This window comes from Chroicocephalus ridibundus, unplaced genomic scaffold (genome assembly GCF_963924245.1).
Source record: "Chroicocephalus ridibundus unplaced genomic scaffold, bChrRid1.1 SCAFFOLD_26, whole genome shotgun sequence".
Taxonomy (NCBI): Eukaryota; Metazoa; Chordata; class Aves; order Charadriiformes; family Laridae; genus Chroicocephalus; species Chroicocephalus ridibundus.
The window spans coordinates 1071831-1090034 of record NW_026961775.1 but is presented as its reverse complement, the minus strand read 5'-3'; the positions used below and the strand labels follow the sequence as shown (position 1 = coordinate 1090034).

The 18204-nt window shown below is 47.0% G+C and overlaps 1 protein-coding gene across 1 annotated transcript; it reads right to left on the bottom strand.

The window, feature by feature from the left end:
* Positions 1–1074: 1074 nt before the first annotated feature.
* LOC134509706 (olfactory receptor 14J1-like) lies at positions 1075–1992 on the bottom strand (the record flags this gene model as incomplete). Its single annotated transcript, XM_063322308.1, has 1 exon — positions 1075–1992. A coding segment is annotated over exon 1 (918 nt), but the record flags the coding sequence as incomplete, so codon positions are not given.
* Between the last annotated feature and the right edge of the window lie 16212 nt (positions 1993–18204).

Sequence of the window (18204 nt, the reverse complement as noted above, 5' to 3'; positions counted from 1 at the left end):
CATGATCATCATATTTTGGAAGCTCACCCAGCACCCGACCCCTCCCGAGTGCCAGCCATGTCCCACATGGGGCTGTGCAGACAGCACTGCTCCAGGTCTGGGCCAGGAGAGAGCCCGGGCAGGGCTGGATGTTCCCCTGATCCAGGTACTGAGCCCAGCAGGAGGATGGAGATGGCCTCGCAGTCGCACTCACCCGTAAACCTGGGGTGAGCAACCAGTGCTGGAAACGGTCGGTGAGACAGACTGGTGGGTAAGAAAGGCTGTCCATGCCACTAGGGGCACAGACCAGCCTCCTGTCTCCTGCACCTGCCTGGCTTTAATGCTTTCCAAAAGCCCTGGCTCTGCACCACAAACACTCTGGTGTGAGTCCTCACCCCGCATGGTCACACGGTACAAGCTGCACTCCGAGGATTTTTCCTCCTGGGCACTTTCCAGCCCAGCCCAGCTCCCTCCAAGCTCTGCCACCTCCCCTGCCCTCTCTCCATCCCAGCCCAGTCTGCGCTGGCCCAACAGCAGAGCCTGCCCCAGGGTGCTGCACAGCTCTGGGCACTCACTCCACAGCCACAGCCCCTCTGAAGGGCACCGCAGCTGCTGGGGGGCAGAGGAGGGTCAGCCCCAGAGATGGGGGGCATTTGGGCACAAGGCAAAGGCAGTCAGTGGGCCCCTGTGTCCTCCTCCCCAGGATGTTCTGAGGGGTCTGCAGCCCCTCTGTGCCATCCCCTCTCCCCAGCCCAGTACAAGAGCCCCGGCCCTGGGGACCCTCAGGCAGCTCCTGCCGCCCCAGTGACAGAGTGGCACTGGGACAGCCTGCCCCAGGCTGCTGCAGCCAGAAAGGTCTTCTCATCTTCCGTTTATTCAGCCCTGCTGCTGATGGGTCTCAGAAAAAGAAGTGTTAGCCGGTTCATGTATTTTATTTAAACACACAGAGCGTCTGACTCTTTATTTACACAAATGTTTTGCATCACAGACAAGAGGTGAAAAGTTAAGGAGGAGGGGAGGAATAGAGAATGCTTGTCACAAAGATACAGGGAATCATTTGCAGAGGAAGGTACACAGTCTATGGCTGATGAAAAAATGTCCAATCAGTTTCCTCAGGGCATCCTTGAGCTCCTGGTTCCTCATGCTGTAGATGAGGGGGTTCACTGCTGGAGGCACCACCGAGTACAGAAATGAGAGCACTAGGTCTAGAACGGGCGAGGTGATGGAGGGGGTCTTCAAGTAGGAAAAAAATGAAGTACTGATAAACAGTGAGACTACGGCCAGGTGAGGGAGGCACGTGGAAAAGGCTTTGTGCCGTCCCTGCTGTGAGGGCATCCTCAGCACAGCCCTGAAGATCTGCAGATAGGACAGCACAATGAAAACAAAACACGTAAAGAATAAACAGGCACCAAACACAATAAGACCAACTTCCCTGAGGTATTTTGAGTCTGAGCAGGAGAGCTTGAGGATCTGGGGGATTTCACAGAAGAACTGGTCTAGGCCATTCCCTTGACACAGAGATATTGAAAATGTATTGGCTGTGTGCAGCAGAGCATTGAGAAAGCCACTGCTCCAGGCAGCTGCTGCCATGTGGACACAAGCTCTGCTGCCCAGGAGGGACCCATAGTGCAGGGGTTTGCAGATGGCAACGTACCGGTCGTAGGCCATGACTGTCAGAAGATAAAACTCTGCTGAGATCAAGAAGGCAAAGAAAAAGACCTGGGCAGCACATCCCGAGTAGGAGATGGCCCTGGTGTCCCAGAGGGAATTGGCCATGGCTTTGGGCAGAGTGGTGGAGATGCAGCCCAGGTCGAGGAGGGAGAGGCTGAGGAGGAAGAAGTACATGGGGGTGTGGAGGCGGTGGTCACAGGCTACGGCAGTGATGATGAGGCCATTGCCCAGGAGGGCAACCAGGTAGATGCCCAGGAAGAGCCAGAAGTGCAAGAGCTGCAGCTCCCGCGTGTCTGCGAATGCCAGGAGGAGGAAGTGGGTGATGGAGCTGCCGTTGGACATCGCATCCCTTTGTTCCTGAGGTACTGCCAAAGGAGGAAAGCACACTCACAAGTCAGGACAGCTCTGAGCAAATCTCTTCCCATTGCCTGCCCTTCCAAACCCAAGCCCCGGAAACACACTTTGCCTGTGTCCTTTTTTGCGGGAGCTTTCTGCATTGCCCTTGTTGGAGCTCTCATTGTTGCTGGCCAAGTGTGCCGTGAGGAGCAGAGCTCTGCTTGTGGGCTCCCAAGGAGTCATCCCTGCTCCACAGCAGCGGGGATTGGGGAAAGGGGTTACAGCTTCTGCCATTCACTAGTTACCTCATCTGTGATCCACTTGTAACGCAGAGGAGCTGCTCAGCATATTCCTGCAGGAAAACCTCAAGGAAACTCCTGGTTGTCCTAAAGCTGCAGTGACATGAGCAGAGCCAGCTCACTCCTCAGCCTTGTTGGGTGGGAAAGACCACGCAGCTCTTCACTCACTCCCCCCACACTCACTGCAGAGGGATAGGGAGAAGAGGGAGAAAAAGGAATAAAAATCTCATGGGTTGAGATACAGCCAGTTTGATAGACCAGTAACGGGAAAGAAAATAACAATCATTGCAAAAGAATATAGGAAACCAGGAGTGATGCAGTACAATTGCTTACCACCCGATGCACATCCTGAGCAGCAAACACGGATTCCTGCTGCCCGGCCAAACCCCATTTCTACACTGAGCAGGACCAGCCCAAGGCATTTTATTGACCTCTCTGGTGGTTTTGGTGCTGAGCCCATGAAGCTCAGACACAGGGGAAGCTGATGAAACCTCTCCAGAAGTCAACGTCAGATGCAGACTCCAAAGTTTCTTGGAGCGTTAATGGGTCCCACTGAGGGCCATTACTGCCAACGGCTCCTGGGGACTCGTTCGTTGTAAAACTGGAGGCGGTGAGGGCAGGTAGGCAAAGGCAATGGAGAGGTGTCTCTGATGCTGGCTAATGCTGAATGTGTGAGAGGAAGGCAAAGGGCCAAGCCCTGGCCTCCAGCCCCTGGGAAGGGAGGTCCTGCCCCACAAGCACAGCTCAGGGCTCTTGCTGGGGCATTGTGATGGGAGGATGTGCAATGCCAAGGGCAGAAAGACAGAATGATGGCTCCCGGGTGGGGAAGAGGAGGCGCTAAGGCCCTAGTGCTGTAAGGATAAGGTGTCTTCTGGTAGCCTTGGTGGCACAGACAACAGCCACAGCCAAGAGGAGAAAGACATAAGCACTGTTGGGGGCTTTCAGCCTTGCCAACTCCCTTGATCGTCTCCGCCACAGGCTGTGCTATGGTGTCCCACATCTGTTCCTCTTCCCCTGCAGGCTGCAGACATTGCCCCTGCTTCCCCGTCTTGCTCTCCCCTCAGCATCTCACTGCCTTTACTCATCTCTCTCCATCGTCCTTGGCTGTTCCTGAAACACAACGCCTTGGGCTGATCCCGACTCCCTCTGGTTGATCTGTTGCAGCACAGCACTGCCCTTGCAGTGGCATTTCTTTCTCCTGGTGTCCAGTCTCCACCTCCCAAGCTGCCCTTTGTTGCATTATTTCTTTCTCCTGCTGTTTCCCACCAAAGAAAAGCTCCATTGTCTCTGAAACAACCCTTCAACCAGTTTCAGGCCATTCCAATAGTGCCCAGAGCCTCCCTGCCCCTGGGCCAGAGAAGCCCATGTCCCTCAGCCTCTCCACCAAGCACACGTGCAGTGGGCCCTAAAGCCCATCTTGGCAGACCTCCTCTGGACACTCTCCAGGTCCTCTCCACTTCTCCAAAATGGGGAGCCGCACACTGGGACACAGCTGTGTGCGTTGGGCCACAGCAGTGCTGAGTCAAAGGGGAAGGTGATTGAAGTTGCCTGGGGGGCACACGCTCCTCCTCCTGCAGCCCCGTAGGCAGCCGGCCTTGTTCATAGTGAGCGTGCACCACTGGCTCATGAGGCGTCCCTCAGGGTGCCCAGCCCCATCTCCGCAGGGTCACTGCTCAGCACATCAGGTCCCAGCCTGTCCTGCTGCATTGGGGTTATTCTTCCGTGGGATGCAGGACTGGCCACTTCTCCTTGAAAAACTTCAAGACATTTCTGTTGGCCAAATCCCAGCGTTTCTCCAGCTGCCCCTGGACTCAAGCTCCATTTGGTCAGCTGTTAATGTTTGTGTGCAGATGGTCACCCTGATGCTTGTTCCCCAGGGCTCGGTATTGGGGCCAGTTCACTTTAAGATCTTTATCAATGATCTGGACGAGGGGATCGAGTGCACCCTCAGTAAGTTTGCAGATGACACCAAGTTGGGTGGGAGTGTCGACCTGCTTGAGGGTAGAAAGGCATTGCAGAGGGATCTGGAGAACCTGGATTGATGGTCCAAGGCCAATGGTGTGAGGTTCAACAAGGCCAAGTGCCGGGTCCTGCACTTGGGTCACACCAACCCCATGCAGCGTTACAAGCCTGGGGAGGAGTGGCTGGAGAGCTGCCCTGCAGGAAAGGACCTGGGGGTGTTGGTCGACTGCCGGCTGAATATGAGCCAGCAGTGTGCCCAGGTGGCCAAGAAGGCCAACAGCATCCTGGCCTGTATCAGGAACAGTGTGGTGAGCAGGAGTAGGGAAGTGACTGTCCCCCTGGACTCGGCACTGGTCAGGCCCCACCTGGAGTACTGTGTCCAGTTTTGGGCCCCTCACCACAAAAAAAGACATTGAGGTGCTGGAGCAGGTCCAGAGAAGGGCTAAGGAGGTGGTGAGGGATTTCGAGGATAAATTTTATGAGGAGTGGCTGAGGGAGCTGGGATCGTTTAGCCTGGAGAAATGGAGGCTGAGGATATTTGGAAAAAATTTTTACACTGAAGCGGTTATTAAGCATTGGAACAGGCTGCCCAGAAAGTGGTTGAGGCACCACCTGTGGAGGTATTTAAAAAATGGGCAGACATAGTGCTTATACCTATGGTTTAGTGATGGTTTTTGTCAGAGTTAGGTTGATGGCTGGACGAGGCGATCTGAAAGGTCCCTCCTGTTGCATGAAAAGGGGCAAAGCGGTTTTGGCAGAAGATAAACCCCCTTGTGTTCTAACACTCCTCACCGAGGTGGGGGACCAGGTGCAGCTGGGTTTAAATTCGGAGTGATGCCCAATCCAGCACTATCAGTCCAATCGCGTTTAATATGTATTAAACTGTTACGGTTTGGACACACTGATAGTGGACTGCACCTTCAGTCTAGTCGTGCTCCTGAACTAGCACGGCCATTCTCCAGTCTTTGGTTGCGTTCAGTGAGAAAGCGAAACGTCCACCTACTGAAACAGCGCAGTTTATTTAAACAACAGGTATATAGGATTGACGGTGATAAATACACTGTCTGCAAAGCATGTGCAAATAACGATATTGTTAAATATAGAAAAGGCACAATGAAGTTATATACAATACAGCCTGGCTATAAATGTAGGAGAGAGATTCTCTACAGAGATTTCTATGTTTCCCGAGGAAACACTCGGTATGATCTAAGTCTTACCCAAAGGCGTCCCTATGGCGGGGAAGAAAGGCTCAGCCCGTCGACTGGTCCCAGAAGTTAGTGATGGAATTCTCCTGACTTGTTCGCGATGGTGTCTTCCCCGATATCCCCCCTCTCTCGGGCTATTTTTATACTATTTATTTTATCTTCAAAGTGGAGTTTGAGTGACTTTAGTAATAAATTCTTTTATTATGATTGGTGTACTCAAGGAGGAGTGGTCGCACCTTGGGGGCAGGTAGCCTCTGGGATGGAGGTGTGTTTTGGTACATTGTAATGAGCAATGTTCGCACAAAGGACAAAATTTCATCAAAATTTGATGAAATGTTGGCTCAGGTAGTGAGTAGGCCGCTTATCTGTTTCGTAGTAAGCAAGCAGACAGCTTATCTGTTCCATAGTACTATCTCGTTCCCATATCTGCTATTCGTCACAAGGCAAGGCCACGGAACAATAATATAAGACGGGCAGACATAGTGCTTAGAGATATGGTGTAGTGATGGCTTTTGTCAGAGTTAGGTTGATGGTTGGACTAGGTGATCTGAAAGGTCCCTCCCAACCAAGCCAATTCTATGATTCTGTTCAACTTTCATGCCCTTTTCCACTCTTCTTCCACTCTCAAGTTCTTCTCTTGGATCATCCTCATCTCCTCCCATACAAAGAGCCAACTCTTTTTCACCGTTTCCTTGTTGGCCCTTCCCTTGGTGTTTCTGAGATGGTGACAGTGGCACTTTCCACCTTCCTCATGACATCCATGACACTAGTAACCCCTTTTCTTACCTCTGCTGTCCTACAGCTGCTCAAGCTGTCTTGTTAGAGGAACAACGACTCAACATGAGCCATCCGCACGTGCAATTTAAATGCTGATGTTCTGGAGCCTCAGTGCACAGGGACCTTGAGACACCTGGGGACGTGGCCAACAGAAACCTCCTCAAGCTTTTCAAGGAGAAAGGGCAAAGTGGGAGAGGACGAGGTGAGGAGTGAGTCTGAGGAGAGGGGCCTGGGCATTTTGAGGGATGCCATATGAGCCTCTGGTAAAGGCTCAGCACCATTAAGGCCATCTGCATATGGGGTGGTGTTAGAAGGACCATGGACACCCAGACAAGGGGAGTTATTGTCCCCCTCGACTCAGGACTGGTGTGGCCACATCTGCCCTCATAGTATCCCAGAATGGTTGGGGTTTGAAGGGACCTTGAAAGGTCATCTAGTCCAATCCCTGTTTTTTAGGGACATCTGCGATCAAGATGCTCAAAGCCCCGCCCTACCTGACCCTGAACACCTCCAATGATGGGGAATCCACAACTTCTCTGGGCAACCTTTTCCAGTGTCTCACCACCCTCATTAGTGAAAAATTTCTTCCCTTATATCCAGTCTAAATCCACCCTCCTTCAGTGTAAAGCCATTGCCCCGTGTCCTGAAATTACTGGCCCTGCTAAAATCTATCTCTCTCTCTCTCTCTTATAAGCCTCCCTCATGCATTGAAAGGCTGAAAGAAAGTCTCCTTGGAGCTTTTTTGTTTCCAGGCTCAACAACTTCAACTCTCTCAGCTTTTCTTCCCAGGAGAGGTCTTCCGGCCCTCCAATGATTGTTGATAATCCATCTCTTGACCCACTCTAACAGCTTTGGACATGACGCATGTGGTGAGGGTTTCAGCTTTGGTGTTAGTGTTCAGGGAAGGACTACAGATGAGAGCTGCAGGTGAAGGATTAGGGTTAGGGTCCAGGCAAAGGCTTAGGGGGAGCTGCATCGTGCCGAGTCTGAGGGGCAAGAGTGTGGAAGGCACTCAGCGTGTATGGGCCCTGGTGGTGAGCAGAGGGAAAGCTCACGTGGTGATGACCAAAAGCATCCCCACTGCAATGAGCTGGGGATTAGCACTGGGCCCCTTGGCTTGGCAGGGCACAGCCAGGGGTCTACAGCACACAGGATGTCTCTGCCTCCTTTCTTTGTCACCCTGAAATCACTGCCTCTGGTTTTCTGCTCCAGTCAGCCCCCAGGGAGGCACGCTTCCATTTCCTGAAGCAGCTTCGTCACCCACAGCCCTCAGCAGACCCTGCTGAACCTCCAAGGCTCTTTATTCCTGCCAGGGCCCTCCACACTGCGTGACTTTCCCCTGGGAGCTTGTTAACGTGAAGGAACTGTAATGAGTTTATTCTTGCATCTCAATTCACCGTATGGTTGCAAGGGGACTTTGAGGAGAGACTGTCTCCAAGGAAGAGTTTTGCTAGAGTTTGCTGGAGAAGAAAAGTTTTGTTTAACAAGCACATAATGTAACATGGGCAGGGACATCGCTAGAGACATGAGTTGGTGACAAGGCTCTCTGGGATGGAAATTTGGCCAAGAATAAGGCACAGTTTACTTAATCTGCCACACTCTCTCTTTAGCCAACTCACTAACTGTGCGCATATTTAGAATTTCCTATCAATCTCTCCAATGTATTTCTTTTATGGTAATCATTTGAGGAAGGTGGAGCTTATTGGAGGCTTGGACTTGGCATATAGTGGAGGAATGCATTGGGTTACTTTAATTAATTGGTATCATTTTGTCCTTCTGGCTGTTCAAATTTAATAAGAATCCCTTGTCTATTTACAGCCAAGTCTGCGGGGGAATCAGGCAGGAATTGGTGCAAAGGAGCTGTGAACATTCAGCTGCAGACTCAGCGCACAAGTCTGATGTAGGAAAAGAATGCAAGTCCCAGGCAGCCCCAAGAGAAACGGTGGGGAGGAGGAGGTGGGGGGGAAACGTTGTCCATACAGTGGGGGACCTCGAGGAGATGGCAGTTGCTACCTCTCCGGTCCTCCTTAGGAGACCCTCTGGTTCAGTACCAGTTGGAGAAAGCTGCAAGCATTTCCTCTGGAAAAATAAAAAGACTAATGAAAAGCCCTTTCCAAATGAAAAATTACCTTTTTATTAAGTGCTTCTTGAAACCTTCCACTTTAAGTAGACTCCTGAGACCTCTCCACTGAGCTGTACCAGGCTAGAAGCCCTGAAGAAAATCATGCAAGAGCTGTGGCTCCTTAGGGCTTTCTGCACTTTAACGAGCCCCATGGGGCATTTGCTGCTGAGCCCAGGAATGCCAGATACTGAGAGGAGCTTGAACAACCTGTGCAGGAATTCAAGTCCGAAGCAAACGCCAAAGCGTCTTGGAGCATTAATTGTCCCCACTGAGGGCCATGACAGACCAAGCCTCCCCATGGATTTGTTTGAGCAGGCAACTGGAGGCTGTGATTACAGGGAGGCAAAGGCACTGTGCAGGTGGAGCTGGTGCTGAGTAAAGCCTTGATGTATTTTATCCCGCCAAGCGGCCAGCCCTGGGAAGGGGGATCCTGTCCCTCACACTGGCTCAGGGCTCCTCCCGGGGCAGTGAGGTGTGGGGTAGGCAATGCCGAGTGAAGGACAACGGCACCACACCTCCCGGCCTCCCTGGGGGGTGCGAGGAAGGACACAGTGAGGCCCCGGTTCCATGAGATTAAGGTGTCTCCTTTCAGGCCTTGGTAGCAAAGACAACAGCCACAGCCAAGGGGGCAAAGACCTGCAGGCTGTGGACACCCAACCTCTTTCCTCCCCTTGCTCCCACTGGGGCATCTCCTCGCCTTTCCTGACAGCTCTTCTTCCTCCCTGCCTGTTCCTTGTGTGAAATGTGCTTAACTGATTCGTGTCAGTGTGGAACAGTGTTAAGGCCACAGGGTGAAGTGTGACCTTTGACTGTGTTGTCTGTATGGCCGCAGACGAGACGGTGTGTCTGTCGCAGACGAGACGGTGTGTCTGTCGTGTCTGTGTTTTGCAGGAGCCACCTGGCGAACATTCTAGAATACCAACTTAAACCGGTCCTGTTGTTATCTGCATAGTGACCTGTAAGGGGGGGGATACACCCATTTTTGGCAAGGGCCAACCATTTTAGAGGCAGTTATGAATATGTATTAGTATAGGAGATATAAACCAAAAATGGGGTCTGTAAGGTGTGTGTCTTGGTTGGGCACAGACCCCCGGCACACCCAGCGCTGTTTGCTTGCCTTTGTTCCTTTAATAAATTATAAATTCTAATTGGAATCCTGTTTGCGATTAAATCATTTATCACAATTTGGGGGCTCGTCCGGGATGGTCTTAGTTCCTGAATTCTGACTTGATCTAGGAGGGGCGCCCCACCATTAGGTGGCTCCTGATCAGGTCAGGTCGGGACTAACGCCATCCTGAACCTGAGTAAAGGCAAGCAAAGAAAAGATTTTGATTTTTATTTTTATGAGCTCCCTTGCCGGCTGCAGCAGTTTATTTTACCCGTAATTCTGCGCACGAAGATCCGAACGAAGATGACGGAGTCGTAAGTATATAAAGTGTATACCGTTCGGTTGGGTGGGATTCGGTTGGCTGTGTGTAAGAGTGTGATTGAGACGGAACCTGGTTCCGAAGTGATTGTGGAGGTCTTCTAACCGCGGTTCCAATCTCCCACGAGGGACTTGTCCGGTGAAGGACCGAAGCGATTCCTATAGGATTCGTGGGTGGGTGATAGGTCCTAAACCCCCTGCAAGACACTCTTACTGGTAACCAAGGGCTGTAGGAATTCCCACAGTAAAATTCCTAGATGGGTCAGACAAAGTCGAAGACCCAGGACCAGAGGAAAGGGAGCAAATTACCAAATATACCATTGGAAATTCCATTAGGAATAATGATTAGGAATTGGAATGAAAGGGACCCCAGAAAAGGAAAAAGTAAATTAAAATTAGTTCACTATTGTATGATTGAATGGCCGAAGAAACCTTTAAAACCACATGTCTTTTGGCCTGGTTTTGGATCCTTTTTGAAGACTGGATTTGCCAGGCCTTAAATCTATATGTTAATTCAAAGCAACCTTTTAGTCAGGAGGAAAGTGATTATGCAGGATTATGGATCAGGACTTCACATCCTTTTCCGGCTTCAATACTTACATTAAAAACGGATGAAAAGTCTGAGAAAGAAGAAGGAAACAAAGACGAAAAAGGGAAGGAAAAAGATGATAAAGGGGAACCACTGGATAACTTACCACCTCCATATCCTAACAATCCTCCTCCAACGGCGGCTCTCCCTCCAGCGGCCGTAGTACCCCCAACAGTGCCACCGTTACCCCTGCCTCCACCACCAACAGCACCGGAATTAGATAGACCTCCGGCTGCATGTACGAGAAGTAGAACTGCCACATCTGGGGGAGCTTCTCTATATCCCTTACGAGAAGTACCCCTCGGAGGCAATCAGGGAGGCATCGGGTTTGTGGCAGTTCCATTAAATACCACAGATGTAAGGAATTTCAAGAAAGAAATGGGGACCCTATTAGATGATCCCCTTGGAGTAGCAGAAAAACTAGACCAATTTTTAGGACCTAATACTTATACCTGGGAAGAAATACAATCCATTTTAGGGATCTTATTTACTGCTGAGGAAAAGGGACAAAAATTTTTGTAGCAGCAGTAAAAGAAAGTCAGAAAAATCAGAATCCGTTTAGAGAGAAAAGGGAAAAAAGAATAGAGCAGACACCCAGAGGACAGCCTCACAGCGAGAGATTCACAATTCCTGTCTGTTACTACTGTAACAAGAGGGGACATGTTCAGAGGAACTGTTGTAAGCGAGAACAAGATGAGAAAATGTTCAAAGAAGAATAGGGGTGTCAGGGGCTATATCTTTTGGGGCCTTCAACATCAACAGAGCCCTTGATAAAATTATTAATAGGTCCCCATAAGGAGGAGGTTTTATTTTTAGTGGATACAGGAGCTGAAAAATCAACCATTCAAAAACTGCCAAAAGAAATAGAAATAGGGAAGAATTATATGTCAGCAGTCGGGGCAAAAGGAGAACCTTTTAAAGTCCCTATCTTGAAAGTTGTAGAAGTAGAAACAGAAAAGAAAATTTGTCTTAATGATTTCCTTTTGCTCCCTGAAGCGGAATACAATTTACTAGGAAGGGATCTGATTTTGAAGTTAAACTTGAGCATTCAGAGTCAGGGGAACAAACTGCAGATCAAATTATATACTTTAACGCAGGAGGATGAAGAAGCTATTAACCCCTCGGTGTGGTATAAAGAAGGGGAAACTGGAAAAATAAAAATGGACCCCATATGCGTTCAAATAATAGATCCACATCGTTCGATTAGACTCAAGCAATACCCTATACCCATGGAGGGTCGAAAAGGATTAAAACCTGTAGTTGACAGACTTTTGGAAAAAGGAACCTTGGAACCATGTATGTCACCTCATAATACACCCATCCTCCCTGTAAAGAAACCGGACGGGTCATACAGAACGGTACAGGATTTCAGAGCTGTAAATCAGCGAACGATTACTAAATTCCCTGTAGTGGCAAATCCCTATACTTTATTAAGTCATATTTCTCCCAGACTTACTTGGTATCGTGTGATAGATTTGAAAAATGCTTTTTGGGCCTGTCCTCTGGACGAGGGATCTAGAGATTATTTTGCTTTTGAGTGGGAGGACCCCAAAACGGGACGGAAACAGCAATTAAGATGGACGGTATTACCACAGGGGTTTACGGAGTCACCAAATTTATTTGGGCAAACTTTAGAGAAAATCTTACAGGATTTTACATTACCCCAGGAGATAAAATTATTGCAATATGTAGATGATTTATTAGTAGCAGGAGAAACTGAAGAGGGGACCCGAGAAGCTACTATTAAATTGTTAAATTTTCTAGGGGAGAAGGGATTGAAGGTGTCCCGATCAAAACTACAGTTTGTAGAACAGGAAGTAAAATACTTAGGACATTGGCTAAGTAAGGGAAAGAAGAAACTAGATTCTGATAGGATATCTGGGATTCTATCTTTAAGACCCCCACAAACTATAAAGGAGGTTCGGCAAATATTGGGATTATTAGGATATTGTAGATCATGGCTTGAAAATTATAGTGACAAGGTAAAATTTCTATATGAAAAATTAACTAGTAACCAACTTAAGTGGTTTGCAGAAGATGACCAGAAATTCGAGGAAATAAAAAAGGCATTAATACAAGCATCGGTATTGAGCCTCCCAGATCTAGAAAAACCTTTCCATCTTTTTGTGAATACATCAAATCAGACAGCATATGGAGTTCTTACTCAAGACTGGGCAGGAGTAAAAAAACCTGTGGGGTACTGTTCTAAATTACTTGATCCAGTACGTAGAGGATGGCCTGCTTGTCTCCAAGTTTTGGTAGCTACCGCATTATTAATAGAGGAAGTTTGGAAAATTACCTTTAGTGCTCCTTTAAAAGTGTATACCCCACACAATGTCAGGAGTGTTTTACAACAAAAGGCAGAAAAATGGTTAACGGACAGCCGGATCTTGAAATATGAAGCAATATTAATAGACTCCCCCGATTTAGAACTGAGGGTGACTTCTGCTCAGAGTCCAGCACAGTTTTTGTTTGGAGAGCCATCAAAGGAAGTACAACATAATTGTTTAGAGGTAATTGAGACCCAGACTAAGGTGAGGCCGGACTTAAGAGATACTGAGTTAGAAAATGCAGAAGTGTTATTTGTAGATGGCTCCTCCCGTGTGGTGGAAGGGAGGAGAAAATCAGGATATGCCATAATTAATAAAAATTTAGAACTTATAGAATCAGGACCTCTGAGTCCATCATGGTCAGCTCAAGCTTGTGAGCTGTATGCCCTTTGTAGAGCCCTGGAATTATTACAAGGAAAAAGCGGGACCATATTTACGGATTCTAAATATGCGTATGGAGCAGTCCACACTTTTGGAAAAATTTGGGAGGAAAGCGGTTTAATTAATACCCAAGGAAGGAATCTAATACATCAAGAACTAATAGTGAAAATTGTAAAGGTGTTAAGAAAACCAAAGGAGATAGCAGTGGTACATGTGAGAGGACACCAAAAGGGATTAGATTATCGAACCAGAGGGAATAACCTAGCCGACAGAGAGGCCCAGGAAGCAGCCCTGAGGAGTCAGGTCACTAAAATTAATGTAGTACAAGTACAAGGAGACATTAGTGAAAAAGAACTAGAGGAGAAAGAGAAGAAATTTACCCCTGAGGAACAGGCAAAATTAGAGAAAATAGGAGCTAAGTTAGAACAGGGAAAATGGATGCTGCCCGACGGGCGAGAGATGTTGCCAAAAGCTTATGCCAGGCAAATATTAGAACGATTACACACACAAACACATTGGGGTACAAAGGCGATAAGTGACATTTCCTTAAACAATTTGGCTGTATTGGGATTTTTGAAATAGCAAAGCAAATCACGCGAGGATGTTTAACTTGTCAAAAAGTAAACAAGAAAGTGTTTCGACAAGCAGCCACGGGAGGAAGGAAAACAGCTTATAGACCTTTTGAAAGAATACAAGTCGATTTTACTGAATTGCCTAAGGTAGGGAGAATAAAATATTTACTAGTAATAGTAGATCATTTAACACAATGGGTAGAAGCTTACCCTGTAGCACGAGCTACGGCACAGGTGGTAGTAAAAATCTTATTAGAACACTTAATACCTAGATATGGGATAATCCAGTATATTGATTCTGATCAGGGCACACATTTGACTTCTAAAATAATAAAATTATTATGTCAATCATTAGGTATTCAATGGGAATACCACACTCCGTGGCACCCACAAAGCTCAGGGAAAGTAGAAAGAATGAATCAAACAATAAAACAGCAATTGGCTAAATTAATGATTGAGACACAGATGTCCTGGACGAAATGCCTACCATTGGCACTATTAAACATAAGAACTAAGCCACACAGTGAGACTGGATTATCGCCATATGAAATGTTATATGGAATGCCTTACTCCCAAGGGATGCCCCTGGGGAACAATGTAGTTGAAGATTATAGTATCCAAAAATATATAATAACCATTGGAAAAAGGTTAAAAGAACTACGAGAGATTGGGATGATGGCTCAAACACCACCATTAGGATTTGACACATGTGTCGCGAGTGAAAGGTCCAGTGAAGGAGTGGAGAGTCACATCTGAGCCCGGAGAAGCCAAGCTAACCATCAGACGAACTTAAAGAGACCTTCATCAAGAAGCATAAGCTAAGTTGCTGTGGGAATTTCATTGTAACTACTCCTGTAGAATTAGTGGACAGGGATAAATACCTATTAGGAAAGGTGATTTAGTCCATTGTGTAAACGGTGTTGTTTATTTTTAAGGGCAAAGTGTTCTACATGTTTTAAAATATATCATTTTCCAAAAAAGAAGTCAAGGATCTAGGAAACAGTTTAGAATTTTTGTGCATTCGCTGTGGGGCCACCACTCCCCTATATAACCTACCATGGGTTAGGCTTTATTGTTGTCAATTTAATCAAAGAGTGCTTCTTGATTGAAGGTTACCCCTTAAAAGATTAAGGAAGAGGGCAAGACCGGAGGGGAACGAGTGGTGCGGCTTGAAAGGTCTGCCAAGGGCTGCAACCCCTTCGGGCTGTGACCGCCGATCACTATGGCCCTGACCGGACCTCTTCTGGTCCTATTTGGGGTAAGCTCCTTGACTCTGGTTATGGCAAACAACTGCAGCCAGTGCGTAGGAACTACTAGGAGGGGACGGGTAAGTTCCCAGACTTTGGTTTATCATACTATTTATGAGTGTAAAGGCCAGAAAATAGTAAGCTGCATTTATAATCTAACCCGATATACTTTATGCAAAGACGAAGAGAGGATTGTGTGCTATGATCCAAAGGAACTCCCCTATCAATATTGGGTAGAAATGAAGACAAATTCAGAAGTAGGAAGACTAATAGGAACAAGTGAGGTTATAACCAATTTAAGTACATCGGTGTCGGTAATTTTTGACGCGTGCGACATTATAGATGATGATCTAGACACTAATTGCAGGAGTTCAGACTGGAGACGGTACTATAGTAATCAACCAAAATATATTTGCCCAGGGGGACACCAATGTGACATAAATCCTGATTATACACCTAGTCAAACAGCGAGATATCAATCAGCACACCTGTGTGGAAGAAGAGGGTGGTCTTGTGTATGTTGGGACACTGCAGGCTGGGGATATGATAGACAGTGTGGGAATTTACAACCTTCAATCACAAAGGTACAAACAGATAGTAATTGTACAACCCGTACCTGCAATCTAATAAATTTAACCCTGATAAATTTAGAAATTTGGAAGCAAAAGAAAGTAAATAAAATTGGACTTAAGATACATGGACCCGGAGAAGATCCGGGTGTAATTATTAATATCGAAATAAAAGAAAGAATAAGGGAATCGGTACAGCACAGACTACTATTTAACTCATTTTATCATGAAATAGAAACAGGAGTGGAATATGAAATTCCCACAGTTGCTAAAAATCTATTTGTAAATCTTGCTGAAAACATTGCTAAGTCATTAAATGTAACTAATTGTTACGTTTGTGGTGGAACAAACCAAGGTGAACAATGGCCATGGGAGGCTATGGAGAGCAACATTAGTAATCCTCAAATATGGAAAACAATGGGAAAGGGTAACAGGAAACAACAGTGGGTACTTCAAACGAGTATAATTGGAAGGAGTTGTTGGCAAAATTTAAAAGAGAATGGAAAACAAGTAGGTAATCTAGAGTGTGAAGGAGGTTACCTATGGAACGAAACTCAGAATAAATGGGATAAGTGGGGGAGTCCATGGGAAATGAGTGATCAATTTAAAAATTGGACCAATGGAACAAACATACCAAATGGACGGCCCACTCCTGAAGGACATTATTGGATTTGTGGTAAACTAGCTTATGCGTTTTTGCCACAAAATTGGACGGGATCCTGTGTATTGGGAATTATAAGGCCCAGTTTTTTCCTGTTACCTATAAATCGGGGAGAGCGATTGGGAGTCCAAGTGTATGCTGAAGCTGGTGAATTAAGAAAAAGGCACTATAAACGGAGTCTACAAATTGGACACTGGAAAGATAAAGATTGGCCTCCTGAAAGAGTCATTGCCTACTATGGTCCAGCCACATGGGCAGAAGATGGATCCTGGGGCTATAGAACTCCAATATATATGCTAAATAGAATAATTAGATTACAAGCTGTATTAGAAATAATTGTAAATACAACTGGAGATGCCCTTGGACGAATTGCGAGACAAAATACCAAGATGAGAACTGCTTTGTACCAAAATCGCTTAGCCTTGGATTATTTGCTAGCACAAGAGGGAGGTGTTTGTGGGAAGTTTAACCTTAGTAATTGTTGTTTAGAAATTGATGATGAAGGGGAAGCTGTAAATGAACTGTAAAAGAAATAAAGAAAATTGCATGTGTCCCAGTTCAGACTTGGACTGGAGTCGACCTAGAAGGATTCTGGGAAAACTTTACGGGAGGTGATCAGCTTACTAAAATCGGGATTGTTATATTGGGGGCATTTGCAGGATTGTTAATAATTCCATGTTTTATACCTTGCTTTATTAGACTAATACACTCAGTTATACAAGGAACGCAGATAGCTACAGAACCTGTTGATTCAGAACCAGGGAAAGAGAAAACTCTTTCCCTGATGATACTAAACACAAAAGAAGATTCGAAACTAATACCCATTCGGCAAGTATTAACTCGGTTGGAAACAAAAACACGAATCAATGCCATAGAAAAAGAAAATGGGGGATTGTGAAATGTGCTTAACTGATTCGTGTCAGCGTGGAACAGTGTTAGGGCCACAGGGTGAAGTGTGACCTTTGACTGTTTTGTCTGTATGGCCGCAGACGAGACGGTGTGTCTATCGCAGACGAGACGGTGTGTCTGTCGTGTCTGTGTTTTGCAGGAGCCACCTGGCGAACATTCTAGAATACCAACTTAAACCGGTCCTGTTGTTATCTGCATAGTGACCTGTAAGGGGGGGGATACACCCATTTTTGGCAAGGGCCAACCATTTTAGAGGCAGTTATGAATATGTATTAGTATAGGAGATATAAACCAAAAATAAGGTTTAAGGTGTAAAATAAGGTGTAAGGTGTGTGTCTTGGTTGGGCAGAGACCCCCGGCACACCCAGCGCTGTTTGCCTGCCTTTGTTCCTTTAATAAATTATAAATTCTAATTGGAATCCTGTTTGCGATTAAATCATTTATCACATAGTCACATCAGCGCCGGTGTCTACAAGCATATCAAGTACGCACTTTTGACCCCCTGGTGCTCTTAGGGCAACTCGCTGCAAGGGCTTTGTTTTACTGATTTCAGGGCTAAATATATATCTGCATTACCTGTTGAGCCAAAACCTTTATCCCCCCTTACCTGATTTCCGGCCGTCGGAACGGCGGCCTTAAATGGCATGACTTGTCCAATGCGAGTACCCGCTGGGATATGCACAGGTGGAGTGGGTGTCCATACCATTATTTTAATTGGACCTGTATAATCAGCGTCTATTACCCCAGGTAACACAAACAAACCCCGTCTGGTAATGGAAGATCGTCCCAATAATAGTGCACTCAGTCCATGCCCCAGTGGCCCTTCCATATCAGTAGGAATGCACTGCACTTGGGAGTCTGTAAGGGTAACCTCCTTTATTGTTGCCACGTCCACTCCGGCACTCCCTGTGGTGGCAGAGGCTGCGCTACCCACGCACCCTGACCCTGAGGCCTGGTTTGTGTCATCGCGCTCGGGCCCCCCGCGCTCATCAGCCCGTTTCCCTATGGCGTGCCATCCTTATGGAATTTTGAGCGGCATTCAGATGCTCTATGTCCAAATTTCTGACACCGATTTCATGTGCCCGTAAATCCTCCCGTTCCTCCGCTCCTAGCAGGCGTCATATCTGTCTCTCCCCTCTGCTTTCCTACTCTACACTGTATCTTCAAAT